This window comes from Drosophila persimilis, unplaced genomic scaffold (assembly GCF_003286085.1).
Source record: "Drosophila persimilis strain 14011-0111.01,24,50 unplaced genomic scaffold, DperRS2 tig00000191-arrow-pilon, whole genome shotgun sequence".
Taxonomy (NCBI): Eukaryota; Metazoa; Arthropoda; class Insecta; order Diptera; family Drosophilidae; genus Drosophila; species Drosophila persimilis.
The window spans coordinates 14,517,735-14,534,409 of record NW_020825298.1 but is presented as its reverse complement, the minus strand read 5'-3'; the positions used below and the strand labels follow the sequence as shown (position 1 = coordinate 14,534,409).

The following is a 16,675-nucleotide window of genomic DNA, read 5'->3' as shown; positions in this document are numbered from 1 at the left end:
GAATTTATGTGTGCGGCTAAGTACAACGACAAATTGACTTTGGCCGAGGGTCTGGACGGCCCCCAGGCAGCAGCCAGTGCGAGCGGAGTATCTGATGGACACGTTTTGGGTGTGCGAGGGGGGCGGGGAGGGCAATCTTTCAATTAGCACGGCCATTTAGGATGTAACCAAGCATTCAACAATGAGCCAAAGAGCAAATTGAGGGCCACTGGGAGCTTCAACAGGCATTAAAATTGCATTTTCGCCAGGGAGTGGGGAGTGGGGAGTGGGGCATCGGATGACTGGAGGACAATTATGCAAGGAAACCGCAGGATGCCAGAGCAGCAGCAGCAGCAGCAGCAGCATTGGGTTGGAATCCTTTGGCTCTAAAAGCAACGGCACTTAATTTAAAATTTTAAAATCCTCTTAGGCAAATGCCATTGACCACAGCAAGACACACAGCAGCCACAGTGCGGCACTGGACACTGGGCCACTTGATATGACAGCTGTAGATACATTTGTATCTTGAGGCAAAAGCACAAACACACACGCACGCACACACACACAGTACGACAGCTTGTTGTCACATTTTGGGCCATCCTTCAGAATGTACTCGAGCAGACAGCAGCCAGCAGCATCTATTAGATATTCTAATGTCCTGGTGATGGTGATGGTGGTGGTGTCCTTTGTATCTTTGCTTATTTGTTTTCAAGTTTTCGCCCTGTCAAATGGTTGTGTATCTGTGTATCTATGCAGCTGCAGCACTTCATTATCCACACACAGATACGGATGCCCCTGACAGCCTCAAGTGTCCTGGCAATATTTTGGCATATTCAATTTCCGAATTCCACACACAAAAGTCAAGTGTATCTAACGGATACTCTGAAGGCTGGACAATTAATCAAGTGTGTCCGAGAATCTCCTCCACGAAAGGTCTTTGACAGGCGAAAGCGAGGCAGAGTGGATCCTTCAAACCCCTTGGGGCCACGCACATGCCCTTTCTCTCCCGAGACAATATCACTTTTTGTCGTTTGTTGTTTGTGCCTTCGTGACCGCAGCAGATCCCCGATCCTCATTGTCTCTCTGCGAGGCTTTGTCTCGGTCTGCCTTTAAGTGCTCCACTTTGGGGCAAGGCCATAAATTGAAGAGGAGCCCCCCTGCTGCTGCTCGCGTGCAACAAAAACCTGATCCCGGAGCCACGAGGATGACTCACGCGAATAGACAGCAGCTTCTTCCTTTTCCTTTTGGCGGTTCATCGAACCGCCTGATGGAGCACTGCTGCCTGGACTGCCTGGACTGCATGTGGCTGCATCTCTGAGCAACAAATCATTAAAAATGTATTTTCAATTTCGTTGCAAACAACCCGTCGAGGCCCTCGCGAGGGGGAGATTCCAGGCAAAATGGAGACGGGGACGGAGACGAAGACAAAGGCGTGCGGCGAAACTCGTTTCAGTTGTAATTTTCCCTCCATCGGTTGACATTCTGTCGTCTTCTGTTTGGGAAATAAAAAGAAAAAAGTCGCCAACACTTTCCACCATTTTCTCTGCAGCTGCAGCTGTCAAAGGGAGTTGCACAAGTCACAGAAGAAGCAACCAATTGTGGAGAGTTTTCAGTGGAAATCACCGAGGTTTCAGTGGAAGAAAAGGCTGAAAATTGTGCAGGTTTCAGCCGAAGTTTGGTGGTTCTTTCAGCACAGAAGAACTCTCTTTTACGTGGGCAAACATGGGAAAAGCTTCTCCGAATCATGACGTGGAGGAAAATCCCCATCAAGCCCGCCTCCATCTCTCTCTCTTGTGACGGCTTATCTGCCGGTTAGATCGGTTGGGCTTCAGATTTCTAATTTCCGAAAACCACCTGCCCCCCAGTCCAACGTCCACGCCCACCTGCAAGCGAGAGAGATCCCGCTCGATCGCCCGCCCGCTCGTTGCAGTTGCAGTTGCAGCAATTAATTAACTGCAGCCTTAACTAAGTCTCGGCTCTGATCTGCCCCTTGGCCCCTTGCCACACCGCGCCTCAATCAAACGCATCATCAACGACGAGAGGCCGGAGTCGAGTGTGTCTTTGGCTTTGTAATCATGATGATGATCTCTCTCTCTCTCTCTCTGTCTCCCATCCCCCACTCTGTCTGGGGAGGAGAAGTAAATTGCATGCACGCCTTTTTAACCCAAATATGAAGAGTGCTCCCCCCCCCACACACCTGCCAGTACGTGCCCCCCCAACGTTCCGCCGATTGTCGCCGGCTGATAAGCGAAGCCAGCCGCGTGCTTTTATTATGGGGCAAAAACCAGCGACGCAACGGCGCAGACCACAACGAGAGATGGGAGCGTGAGTATCGGTTGGAGCCTCAGGGGAGATGGACGGAAAGGTAGCTGGAAAAAAGGGAAAGACCTAAGAGAAAATACATCTTTTGAAAGACCCATTGAGATGGGAATTTGAAGCGTCACTTGAAATGGGAATAAAGTATAGTTTTTGGGTACATTTCTAGCAAAAGATATGCCCCCGATCTGGTCACTCTGCCATCTCAATGCTGCCACAAGCGAGCTGCAACAAGAGCCTGCCGCAATGGATTAATGAGTGGCGCGATCAGCGATCGCTCTGCAGAGAACGGCGGCTGGAAAAACGTTTACGTGACTGAATTTTCAATTATTTTTTATTGCACTCGAATGCAGCAGATGCAGAGGAGGAGATGAAGGAGGAGCACAAAGAAGGACGGGGGGCAGAGGGAACTTGGCCTTTAATTGCAGGAAGTTGCATTTTGAATGTGCAATTTATTAAGAAATTATTTATTGTTGGCTGAAATTGATTTTGAAAGTCGTGTGACTGCACCGCGCATGTGGCAGGCATTGTGTGTGGCAGGAGGTAACCAGCAATCGGCAGCCGTCTACCGTCAACCGGCTTTCCATGCAATTAGGGCCTGGTCACACTTTGGATGCGATGGAAACTCTTCGTCTAACACCTTCTTGGGGCAGGGGCAGGGGCAGGGGGCAGGGGCAGGCGTCTGGGTCCATTTGCACGATCTACGAGAGCGCACTTCGATTTCCTGCTTGCCACACCCCATGTTGCAGTGGAGTGGACTGGAGTGATGTGCCACGTGGAGTTCCTTCTTCTCGTACTCCTCCTCCGAGGCGGCTCTCTAGCTCATTGCCAACTTCTTGCAGTGCCCTGGCGGCCCGGCGGCCTGGCGTTGAGTAATTGGACTCGCTTTGATCTCCCTATAAATAGCAACTAAATGGCACTTTGAAGTGCCATTCGGGGGCGATGTTTAATTAAAAACTGCGCCTATGAAAATAAACAGACGGCCGAGTGACAGCACAACGGGGCACGACTCCCCGGAAGAAACTTCTTGGAGTCTCTTTTTTGTGGCCAAAAGGGGTAGCTATTTCTTAGCTTTTCGCCAAGGAATTGGGTCAGTAAAGTTACGATTTAAAGAGAGTTTCCCCCCCACAGCAGCAGCTGCTGCTATCTGGGGTCTTGCGCCTCATTAATCAAATTAAATTGCATGAGAAATATATACATATTTATAGGTATATCTGTACACTCCTTGGGAATATGTTGTGTCGGTCAGTGCGCCCCCAAGTAGGCAGCGTTGCGTGGCCCGATAGCCAATGGAGTGGAGTCCGTCCTTGCGGCATGGTCGAAGGGGAGGCTGGCTTGGTGGCTTGGTGGCTTGGTGCCTTGTGCAGTCAGCCGCAAAGATTCTGACGCTGCGACAAGAATCCATAGTTACACTGCAGGGCATTCTCTGGAGGGGTGCTGGATGGGACAGGTTATTGGGCTGCAAGGAGATCTGTAACTGGATTAATGCCATGAAGACATCTAGTTGAAATGTTGTGGGCAGCATGGGTTGGCCTTACTATGAATTTTCTTGTATTTAAATCCATACTTTTCCTGGAACTAACCTTGGGAGTACCTAAGATTGAAAAACAACATAAAAACCACGTTTTGGCACCTACTGTACCGAGAAAAATATCAGTTTTTCAGTATTTCATTCTTTTGAAGCGATAATTAAAGTATTTCCTTGATTATCCAACTAAATATCATCTCTAAAACCGATATTCTTTAAGTTAAGTAAACGTTTTAGCTATGGATAGCCCAAATAGCACACTTTTGTCACCTACTGTACTTTTCTATTGCCGGAATGTTATTGGTAGAGTAATGCTTGGTATTTCCGATTCTTTTTATTCGATTTATCCGAATCTAGCTACTGTAAAAACCTCTAAAGAAAAGCCTTTGTCACAAACTGTACCTTTTCTGTGTGAAAAATGTGTAAAATAAAAGCTTTTTGGCACCGCCTCCATCCGATTCTAATGAACTTTTAGGAACTTCTTTGATTTACCAACTAATTATCGCTTCAAAAAATTGTATTTTCTATCATTCAGAAATGTTTAATTATAGAGCGCTCTAATGAAACACTTTTGTCACCTGCTGTACCTACTGTCAGCTCTCTTTTCCACACAACACAAGTTTGTTGACACACACACACACACACGCACACACACATATAAACGGCAATATCCTCCAATATACCCGTTCGGTTGTAAAATATCCTTCGATTTATCTTGGCCTCCTTTACAGCTTGAAGCTCAAATTGAAGCTTTTGTCACCTACTGTACCTGCTTAAGAGCATTTCACACTCGCCGTCTCTACTTATTTCTATCTCTCTGTCTCTGTCTGCCACTGCCACTGCCACTGCCACTTTCATTAATTGCGTTTGTTTGCTTCTTCGGCATTTTCTTCGCTCTCTGCCGCTGCTCCTGGTGCTGCTGCTCCTGCTGCTCCTCTAAGCTGCCACCCAAGTGTCAATTGCTAATTGCTTTCCATTCGAGGAGCGTTCCGTTCGTGCTCCTTCTTCTACTGCTGCTGCTGCTGCATCCACGACTCACTCGAGACTTTTAATCAACTTGTGTGAGAGCCGCCGACAAAACTTGGCAATCATTGAGAGGCTTTCACTGCAGCAGCACCAGCAGCAACAACATATCATTAATGCAATCAATTTCAAGTATATGTCACACACACACACACATACAAACACATAGACTGAACCACCGACAGGTGGCGCTAGGCACTAGTCCTTGCCTGACTTCTTACGCTCAATTACGCCTCGTCGCTTCATTTTCTTTTCCCAGCCACTCCCGCCACCATCCACTCCCCCTGGCAGCATCTTGATTGTCTTTCGTGGGGCTCTCTGTCAACGTGTGGCTTGCTTTGTGTGCCCCATGCCCCATGCCCCACCTTGGTTGCTTTTCAAGAGCGACTCCTCTGTGGCCACACGGCACGCGCCGCACTCATCGATTACGCAGGCAGGCTGCCAGCCAGCCAGGGTGTACCGATCCCGGGCCAGCATCTTGTTGTGTTTTGCATGTAAATACTTGTAATTTGTCATTTAACGCAACCTGTCACGCCCCCAACCGCCTCAAAAACATGGGGGAAGAGAACTTTCCATCAAAACAAGAGACGGCAAACAGCTTTTCAATGGGTCATTGAGTTGCAACAAAGGAATGGGGGGCAACCAGTGAATGGGGGGACAGGAACTTGCTTGAAAAATATTAACTTTGATCCGGGCAGAGGTCTGACGTATAGAGGGAGGTGTAATGGTTGCACCTGCTGGAAGAGGAATTTTGAACCAAAAGAAAGAAATTGCATAGGGATTGGATACGTGCGACAATGCAATTATGGAGGTGCTTTTCAGTCAGTTTTTTCCAAAAATATAGATCTGGAATGGATACCCGCTGCTTTTGAGCATCTGATATCTGCACTACACGGAAGAAATCCTTAAGAATAGACTTTAAAAATATTTAATAATATTTGAAGTACCATTTTTGGGCTCGAAATAGCCTAAAATATTCCTTAAGAATATAATGTAAATGTTAAAAAATATTCATAATAATTTTTTATTCCTTTCTTTAATATCTTTCAGAATAAACTTGCGAAAACTAAGAATCTATTGAGGATTAGTCAGGTATGTGCTCATCTGTTCAATATACACAAAATTTAAGCTTCATTTGGTTAAAAGATAAACGATTTAATCGATTCGAATTCCACCTTCGAAAAATCCCCCCCTGAAATATTTTGATACATTATTTATAGAGGAAATCAATTAATCAACTAATTAATTGGGCTAACAAGATCTCCCCCATGAAGCTCCTTTAACGATTGCCAGCATACATTGTAAGAGTACTCGTATCTATCTATCTATCAGATACTTTTGCGATGCTGGTCTCTGGGGCAGGGCTGGGCTGGGCCGGGGGCAGCCTGGTGAGTCGCTTGTTGCACAACACACAATCTTTACACACGCCAACTTTTAAATCATTTCGACGCCACGCAACGCGCGCCACATGCGACCCTGCCCCATGCCCCATGCCCCAAGCCCCCAAGCCCCACACTCATTCACAGCAGAGGCATCTGAAGATCGCATGCCATCGAGTGTGAACAGCGGGTGCTCCCCTTTTTGCTCTCTCTCTCTCTCTCTCTCTTCCTCTTTGTATCTCCCTGTGTCTCTGCGTCTCTCGCTTTTCTCTCGGCCTGCAGCAGTGTCAAAACATGCCACAAGGAGGGTTGGGGGTTGGAACCACATGCTGACAATGCCATGGGCCTCATAAATTGCCGCTATCTGAGTGGCATTGTATCTGTATCTCATGGCTTTTGTATCTTGCCAGCACAAAATATGCTGCTAATTGAATTGAATTGAACTTTTTGCCTCACAGTTCGATGAGTTGCGATTTTTGTGATTTATCCAGACAGAGGAGGGGCGTGGGTGGGTGGACGCCACAGACAATGCAGGGGCAAGTGCAACAGTCTCTGTCCCCCTCCGCCCCCCAAAGCGAAAAAGAGGAACAACCCGTCCACGCCTCGTTTCGGTTCTCAACCAATTAAACCAGTTTCCTGTGTCGTCTTCGGTCTTCGCAGAACTTCAGTTGCGTTCTGATTTTTGTTTGCGATACTCTTTCGCAAGGAGAGTGCATACTTTTGACCTTGAAGGAGGGATAATTTATTCTTTGACAAGCTCAAGAACCATCCAAAGAGTGGAACCATTCCAGGGAATATTTAAACAATATTTCCCCTACTATCTTTCTGCAATCGAACCAATCCTTCGACCAAGTCCTTGAGGGCTTCAGGCCTTGAGGGCATTCAACAGTCGCCTAGGGGCCCGATTCAAGCCTCCTTTATTGCTTCTTTCTTCGTTCATTTGATTGCTGGCCTGATGAAATAACAAGACCCTGGGCCCCAGCTGCGCGCACATCAGTGACGCCCTCATAATCAAAGGGGTATCCTCTCCACTGGGAGGGAGATACTAAAAAACCGACAGACAGACACACAGAGAGCTCTCTGCGCAGACGCAGCAGCCCTCAGCCATCAGCCCTCAGCCATCGGCCACAATCAAGGCAGGGACCGCAGAAAATAAAAGGCCAGCAGCAGAAGCAGCAGCACTTAAACGAAAATAATTTAACGCAAAACGTGCGAATGTTTACTTAAAAGCAAAAATCCCTAAAGAGCAGACGACAAACAAGAAGTGGAATCTGCTGGCACATCCGAAGAGGAATTTCAAGTGGAGTGGAGGGCCCTGGCCGAGTGTGAGAATCTGGTAGCAGATGCTCATTCAACAAGCCGAGATTGAAGCTTAAAGACGGCCCCAAAAAATATGGCGATATTAGAAAAGGTTAAGGAGTAAGAATGGACGGTAGAGATACTCCACTTGTGAGGCTTTTTGATATGAGATCTTCAGGTTTGAGTTGATTTTTTTGGCATATTTTAGTCTCTATAGCAGAGATCACAGAGATAAAAAAAAAAACAAAAACAGTTTTTTCAAGGGGTTTTCTGGAACAGGAATGGAACTCGTATCTTTTTCTTCAATTTTGATTTAATTAGTAGATGTATGTGTATATTTTTTTATTAAATTTTGTATTGTATTTTTTTGTTTTTTGAGGTGGATATTATTTGGTTCAATTCTCTGTCCAGGTTTCTAGGGTGGAGGTCCTCTTAGATCATTCTGTTGAATTTTAAATAAATATTTTAAGAACTTGTTTTCAAATTGTAGAATAATAATAAAGAATAAAAGTCATTGGCAATTATTAAAATTTTAAAAATATATTTAAAAAAATGGCAGGTATTAATTTTAATAATCCCTGTTATTCTGATTATTTTTTTACAATTAAGCTGTATCTGGTTGAGACTAATAAGCCTTCAGAATTTAATAATAAAAATAGATAATAAGACAAATCAGAAGTTAATTTTTAATTTTAATTTGTATTATTGGATTTAAAACTTTTTTTAGTTTTTTTTTAAGATTGTGTTGTGTACATTTTTTTTTTCTTTGCTTTAAAATCCGAAATTAATGTTGATTCTATAATTATTATTAGAATTATAATACGATTAGAGGAAGCAGTCCTCCTAGAAGGCCCTTTACATACCATAGTAAACCTTAAGATTCGGCCATAAACTCGTATGTGTGTACAGCATTGTTCCCCCCCCTCTTCGTACACCCCATCGATAAACCGAATGTCAAGCAACTAGCAGTCCTTGGCCACATTCCCCCATTGCGGCAGCCCATTAAGTTCTAGCCACCACGAAAAAGGCGGACCCTTTGAAGGCATTGTCATAAATGTTAACCAAAATTGGCTGGCACACCCCCCGCCTTCCCTTCGCTTCCCCCTCGCGAGCAACACTGTGCTGCCCTTTTTTACGCTCTCTTCTCTCTGTGGGTATTTCAATCAAAATCAAGTGCAGATCCGAAAGCACGGGACGGGGGCTTGCATGAAAATTACACGCACAAAACACACAAACTAATTTTCCAACAAATTAGACGCGCAAGTAGATGATAAGCCATGGCCATGCCCCACTGTGGCCCCCGCCCGTTGCTCCCCCCACCACCCTTCCAGCGTTGTTCATAATTTATTCGCCATTCCTTTGGCTCTCTCTCTCGTTTTTTATTGTCCAGCGCAATTCGTGTGCGTAATTTCCCTCTGTTAAGTTTTTCTTTATTTTCTTTTTGCTGCTGCTGCCTGGGAAAAACTTGCTTTGAACATGCCAAGGACACGGATGGGGGAGGGTTGGATGCTGATTTAGGCGCATGATAATTGCCCGAGTCAGGGGCAGGGGCAGGGGCAGTGGCAGTGGCAGGGCCAGGGGCAGGGGAATGTCGTCTGTGTTCAAATGTGCGTGAAACATGCGTCGAGTGCTAAGAGCCTGGCTCTCGTTTCCTTGGACGTGGACGAGGCCAAAAAAATCCCGAAGCGAACGAATGCTGCATTTGATGCCCCGAACATTTTGGCAACCGCATGCATGGCTGCACTTTCCCCCCCCCCCCAAGATTGGGAGTCACGTGACCTTAATGAGACCTGACCAAAAAAAAAAAAAACTAAATAAACAGAGAAAAGGAAAGGAAAGGGAAACCTTTCGGGCGGAAGAAACTCTTCTTCTCGTGACGTTTCCTTTGTGTTTTTGTGCTGTTCGGCTTTTCTTTGTATTTTCCACGAGTCAACGAATAAACACAACATCCATCCAGATATCCATCCAGAGTTCTGGCTCTTGGAAATTGCTTCCAATTATAGTTTTATGCACTCGACTTCTTCAATCATTTCATATATAATCGCATAAGTAGTACCTACATACGAGTATATCTACGAGTATGTGCTGCAGAGCCCTCCTGCACAAGCTGCAATAAATTTCAATTATTTACTTAAATGCACATTAAACAGAATTGCCACTGAATCGGACACTCGCTTTCGACTGTCTGTCCCTCTGTCCCTCAGTCAACCAGTCCTCTGTCCCCCCCTCCCCCGTCTGAGAGTGCACTGGAAATCGTCTGATAATGGAAATTATTATTAAAAGGTTATTATCATTCTATGTGTGGATGGAGGCAGGGCCAGTAAGCCAGGGGATCACTGGGTACAGGGGATTACCGGTGCAGGTTTGCTGCTCCAAAGCAAAGGCCATGATGGGGTATTGATTGGTGCGGGGATAACCTTTCATTTGGTATAATATTTCGAAAGAAACATACATCAAATTTTCAGAAATTGTCAACATAAAGTAAGCTTTTATACACTCAGAGAAAAACAGCATTACGAAAAAAAACATACATATTTAAATGAAATATTATCAGGGGATTAGCCGATGCTGGAGTGGTAAAGTTTCGAGTGCATTCATAAGACGGAAATCGAGACTGATTTAAGAAGAAACCTACTTTCAGAGACAATCCCAATGTTCAACGATTGTATTCTGCGAATGAGTACAGCGAATGTCCTAACGATCCCAAATTCCATGGCATACATACTGTGCAGTAAGACTTCCTAGACCTCTTTCAAGTTTCCTGCAATGCAAAGACTGCGGGTCCTGGCTGGAGAACTCAACTTCTTTCAAGACTGGGCAGCGTACCAGAGGGGATTTGGGAACATCACAGGGGACTTCTTTCGAGGGGAACACACGCTACAAAAGTGAGAACGAGTCATATCGTACGACAAGGCTGGGCTCCTACACTGGAGATGCGGGTGATTCGATGAGGGATAACAAAGACCGGAAATTCACCACCTACGACAGGGACAACGATCAAAACTTGAAGGGGAACTGTGCATTGGAGAGAACGGGTGCCTGGTGGCACTATGATTGTAGCCAGAGGTACATCTATATATTTTCTATTTTAATGCTTGATTCGAATCTTAGATCTTCAGCAACCTTTTCGGCTTGTATGTGAATGGCACTGTGCCTATCATGGCCAAAAAGGGAGTATAATGGAGCACATGGCGCGGTTTTACCTACCAATTTATATAAATTAGTACAAATGTTGGTTCGACCAAAGTGGCATTGTTCTTAAAAGAAATAAAACAAATATTTCCCACCATTCCTCGTTCAATATTTCGAAGAAAAAGGCTTATCAAGCCTTTCAGAGAGCAGTAAGGGGCAAGAAAAAAATAAATAATAGACTTGGACTTTGAATATATTTAATCTAAGTATTAAAATATTTAATTATGATTATTTTCAATTTAAATTTAAATTGAAATATGAACTTATTTCATATATATCAAATTATGATAAATATCAAACTACATATATTTCGCTGACTTTTTTCTCTGGGCGTGGCAGCCGCCTTTTCGAGGTTTTCTCGTTTCACCTGCTTTAATGCTGGCAAATCATCTGGAAACAGCCTGCCCCACTGGTTGGAGCCCCCCCACCGACATAAATTTAGTAACCTTGAGGCACACACAAAAACAAAAAAAAATTGCACTTAATTTTAAACCATTTCTCTTTATGTAGTCCGCTCTCGACCTTTCGCTTTCTCTCTCTCTCGCTCTCTTTCTCTTCTAGTGGCTGTTGCGTAATGCCAAAGACATAAAAGCGGATTTACGCTTAATCACACACGAAGGATGCATATTTTACTGTACCAGAATGGGGTCGCCCCTACTGTACCTGTACCTGTATCTGTACCTCTACCTGTATCTGTATCTGTGTCTGTGCCTGCGTGTGTGTGTCCTGTGTATCTGTTTCGTGCTGCTCCTGGATGCTTGAATGTTGTATGCTGGATGCTCATTCGCATGCACAAACGCAGACCCAGAATTTTGTTCATTAGAAGCTCCACACGAGCGCGCTGCTTAGCCCACGTTTGGTGTCTACGGTCTTTGCCCCACCACCCTCCGAGCCCTCTCAGAGACCCCACTCTTAAGCCCCTGCACTGAAGCCGGCTCTACCCCCGGCTCGTGCCCGTCTCTCTTAAACCTCTCAGACCCTCTCAGAGCGCCTCGCTGATCCCTGCCACTCTCTCGCTCTCTCCCTGTCTCTCTGTCTCTCTCAACCCCATGACTTTCCCTACCACTCTTTGTCCTTGCAATGTTTTCAGTTCATTTTGCTTGCCCAGTTTTCCACTCCCTCCCAATCCCTCTCCCTCTCCCTCTCTGTGTTTTTTTTACAGTGCAGGACCTCCTGCTGTGAGCACTTGGAGCTTTTCCGAATGCTGTGTGTGTGTGAGTGTGTGTGGGTGTTTTCGTGGCCCCCATTAGCCAAAAGGATTTATATTACAAGCGCACACATAAAAAGCACCGCAGGATATTTTGTTTTATGTGAATTTAATTGTAGTCTTAATCCAAAAGGACGAAGGTAGCCACGGCAACCATCCCAACTCCCCTTGCCACTCCCCCAAGTACTCCTTTCGCGCCCTTCAACTGACGGATGCTGCTGCTGGCTGCTGGATGCTATTTTAAATTAATAGCATTGCATTTTTAATAATGGCTGAACGAAAGGACCCACATCCTCAGCCGCCACACACGTCGGCTACTTGATTTGGTTATGGCAGAGAGCGGGCCAAAGGAAAAACTCGGTCAAGCGGCAGAAACCAAAAGGACCAAAGGACCCAACGGGAGGGGACTCGGGCCGGGCTCCCTATGAAACATCAATAAGCTCAAAGCCCAAGATCAAAGCATAATTATGTACGTGGCTGCAGCACGTACCCCTCTCCTCCCCTCTTCCAGAGAGTTTTTTGCTGCGGGGGAATATTTGAAATATTTATTTAATATGCCAACTTTTTAACAAGAATTATGAGCCGGGAAAAGAATGGAAACAAGAAGTGCACAGGCGTATACACTAATTCCTGAGGGTTGCACCATGGAAGAGAAATTTATGGGAGAAGGTTATGGACATTTCTCTCAGAATCAGAGCCAAAATCTCAACAAAAATACTGTTAAAACTGCAAACATATTTATTGTCAAATTTTTTCTTAAATTTCAATACTAAAAAAGAGTTTTTCTTACTTAAAAAATATCCTTAAGCACAATTAAAAAATATCCTAACTACTTCCTTGCCCAAAAACAGATTGAAAACAGATGATATTCCCAAAAAATAATCCAATGAAAAACCTTTTCTTCTTTTTAACCAAAGGATATTTCTGTAGCCTTCAGTAATATTCCTTTCTTCAAAAGAAACACAAATTCCATCATACCCCTGATCATTTTTTAGGGCGAATCCTCCACACGAGGCCTAAACGGTTTCGTTTTTGGTCTAGAAACAACTTTTAAGAATAAAGGAAGAAACTTGGCCAAGTTTTCGAGGAGAAATATCAACGGAAATATGGCAAACAGAATCCACTCCCACACACACACACACCCCCGCACACCCCCGCACGCACTCACTCGCACACCTAGAAGGAGGCCCAAAAGTGCGCACATCCTGCTTGGCCGGATTTTCGTAATGTGTCCTTGTTGTTGCTTCCTCCCTCTCACACACACACACACACACACAACAAAAAAAGGGACAATTTGTTTAAAGGTAACAAAAACTTTTGGCGCGCTCAATTTTTTCGTCGTGGAGGCAGGAGGGGGTGGCAGGAATGCTTTTGCATAAAGCATAAACTTGAGGCGGCAAAAGTTGAAAATATATATCGTATATGTATATCGTATTTTTGGTCTGCTGCTGTCTCGAATATATACAAACAATGTTCATAAATATATCCGGATATGGCAACAATACAACAAAGTACAAAGTTCAAAGGAAATCTGCCAAAGGAAAAGACAAACGAAAGAGAAGGAGAGCGGAGGCAGAGCGGCAGAGGGGCAGATATTAAGAAAAAAAATTATTCCAGTAAAATGAAAGTTGATTTTGTGGTTTTTCGCACTGCTGTAGCCACCCCCCTTGGAAGCGCATAAGAGTGAGCACCTGCAGGACTGTACCTGCAGCCAATGAGAGTTGGACTGTACTTTCTTTAAAGTACAAACCCCCAAATTAAACCACTCATATTTTGCCTTTTCTTTTGCTTAATTCTTTCCTCTTTTTTTTCTGAGTAAATAAAAATCCAGCAAACAAAATCATTTGCATAATTCCAGGCGTATGTTTTTGGCGCCCTGCTTTCAATTGATATTACAAGAGCAATTTGTGTTGACTGTGGAAGGGTGGGCAGGGGTGGCCAGGGGGGGGCCAGGACTATGCGTGAAAAGTACATGGGAAAACTGTGCCACAAGTCTGTTTGTTGCTTTTCCAACATTTCCCACTGCTCCGCCTGCTCCTGCTGCTCCTGCGGGTGGATGTTATTTTTTCGCCACTTTTCGTTTCGTTTCCAGTCGCTGGGGCGTGTTCATTCATTTCCTGTTGCGCCCTCAAATATGCAAAGCGTATGGCAAAGTGAACAAGCGAATACGATGGGCAGGACGGCAGGGCGGCAGGATGTGCAGGATTTAGCTGGGGATGGGCGCCAGCAGGGAAATGAGATAGAAACGGAAACGCGTAAGATAAGATTCGGTAGATGTGAGTGCTATAAGAGTGACTGGGGGTTCAGCAGATCTGCAATGACCCTGCAGAAGGGTCTCAGAGCTGATGAAGTGACTTTTCTGCTTAGTTGCCTAATTGGGGGGCACAAATCTCAAAAATAGCATAGATATAGTAAGTAAGTAGTATAGTAGTAAGCCTCGAAATCCACAGTTTATTACACTAAATATATTATAATTATCAATTCTCATGTGTTTCTTGGTGTTATTTCGCGTTCTCTCTGCAGTTACTTCCTCATTCCAGGGGCCTGCAGATATCTCCCTTGAGGCGCCAGGCCACTGCACTTCGGGCGGGCGGGCGGTTGGAAGGGCGGGCCTATCCATTCCTTATATTCCGCTGGCCGTCGACATCCAGCACTGAGAGTCATGAAAGTACATGAAAATAAATGTCTGCGTTGATTTGTGCGTGTGTGTGTGCGTGCGTGAATTCCTCCAAGGTCCCCCTCCCCCTTGTTGTGGCAAGTGTGTCGTGTAATTGGAAGCAGATGTGGCAAGCTCTACGTATGCTGCGTTTTCTTCTCACTGCTGAACCTCAGGGATAAACGTACCGAAATGGTTGCAGTGCATCAACTGGTGCTGGTTGCTGGAAGGAACATCTCTTGGGGTTAAAGGTCGAAGGTCGCGAGCAAACTGGGACCCACACTCACCTGAGAATGCGATGATCAAAGATGCGCATGGCCATGGTGCGGGCATTGAAATCGCTCGCAGCATCATCGGTGCCATGGCGACGGCAATGATCGCATTTCCCCATGTACGGGGGCTCGCCCGCCTGTCGCTCAGCCGTGGGCTGCACGTTGACCGAGCGACTGCGCCGACGCGGCCGCTGAGTCTCCAGCGGCTCGGCCCAGACCGGCGGCTCGCGCGTCATCCGTGGCGCGAACGTGTCGTGGGCACGCCGCATGCTGCGCGCTCTGGTGCGCAGCGTCCTGCTGATGCGTGGAGAACCGGTCAATAGGTTCTCGTTGGCGTCACGCAACTCCTGGTCCTTGTCGTGCTTGCGTCCCTTCTTGTGGCGGGCGCCCATGTTCTCGATGTTGGCGCTGCCCAGATGCTCCACCAGGCTGCCGCCCCACTCCCCGACCTCGTCCAGCAGGCTGGGGAAGCGATCACGTAGACAGGGACGCCCATAGTAGGGTCCATTCGGTCCAAAAGGATGGTTCGTAACAAATTGCATAATTTTGCAGTAGAAATGAACTTAATTTTTCTGCCTAGAATGACTTGTAGAAAGAAAGAGTGCTGCCAACCCGATAGAAATGACAGAGATTACTGTCTTGTCGGAAACTATCGATACATGACTTTTGGGAAATATCTGTCAGTTTTAACAGAAAAAAACAGCTCTTTTTATGGCAAAACGTGAAAAAATAACTGAATTACCCAAAGAAATAATATACAGAAATATTTTAAAAGATATTTTAATGTTTTAAAAAAGAAAATTTGCATGATTTTGTCAATTTTGATAAAATAGTAATTATTATAGAGCTTTTACAGCTTTTACTGATGCCACTGTACCAGTTTATTGTAGATTCCTTGGCGGTTGTCAAAGGACAAAGTTCAATATTAGCAAAGTGACGCAAATTTGAGAAGGTAATATAACAGACTATCGATACAAATATCGAATTTTTATTTAATTCAAAGAAGAAATATATATTTTACATAGCCCGATTTCCACCTAAAAGCACTTTTATAATATATTTTGCAGTCAATCGAACTTAAAAAGTGGCAAAACTAGCTATAAAATGGCCAATTTGGCCGCAAACTGTGCTGCCCATCGATACATAAATTGAGTGTTGGAAAAGGTCGATGGCAGAATCCCATTATGGTATGAAGAATGGGCTTGTAAAAATTCATACGCGTACGCGTATCTGTATCTATTTGCATAATAATAGAAAAAAGAGAGACATTCCAACTAGGAAATTAAAACCCATTAAAATGAAAGCCATAACAATAATTCAAAGACCAAAAAACAGAAATATGCTTGACAGACCATTCCCTACCCCGAAACCGAATCCGAATCCGAACGTAGAATCCTGTTGATTAGCATACGGGCCAGAAATCGCAATAAAAGTAATTATTTTGATTACATTTCTAACGGAACGGACGTTGTGTCAGTTCTGTTGTAGGAGGACGTGGGACGTGGGATGTGGGATGGGCTGGGGATTCGAGCACAAGTCAAAACAGAGAGAGAGAGAGACGCAGACACATGTATAAATAATAAATACGGCGGCAAAATGAAGGAAAACAAATACAAAATGAAGAAAATTTTATCACTGGATGTGGTGGGGGCGTGGCATGTACTCTGTGGCACATCAACATTAAAAATGTATTTTAATGTGTCGCCCGCCTTTTGCCCATTTCGCTGGTTCTCTTCGTCTCTCCCTGTCCCTCTCTCTTTCTCACTCGTTAATGTCTTTCATTTTGGCAGGGAAATTTCCCGGCTATGGTGGGCGTGAACCGCC

At 45.0% G+C, this 16,675-nt stretch overlaps 1 protein-coding gene and 1 long non-coding RNA gene across 2 annotated transcripts in view; one reads left to right on the top strand and one right to left on the bottom strand.

Moving 5' to 3' along the window:
- LOC113565815 overlaps positions 1-5,938 on the top strand; it is a 178,048-nt gene extending 172,110 nt beyond the window's left edge. Inside the window, exon 4 of the long non-coding RNA XR_003408815.1 lies at positions 5,897-5,938. This is a non-coding gene — a long non-coding RNA (uncharacterized LOC113565815). The remainder of the gene's footprint in view (positions 1-5,896) is intronic.
- An 8,416-nt stretch (positions 5,939-14,354) lies between these two features.
- On the bottom strand, positions 14,355-15,423 carry LOC6593364. Its single transcript, XM_002019245.2, has 3 exons — positions 14,867-15,423; positions 14,768-14,802; positions 14,355-14,576 (listed from the first exon to the last, which is right to left on the bottom strand). The coding sequence occupies exons 1-3, from the start codon at positions 15,391-15,393 to the stop codon at positions 14,536-14,538; spliced, it is 603 nt and encodes a 200-aa protein (XP_002019281.2). The 5' UTR covers positions 15,394-15,423; the 3' UTR covers positions 14,355-14,535.
- Between the last annotated feature and the right edge of the window lie 1,252 nt (positions 15,424-16,675).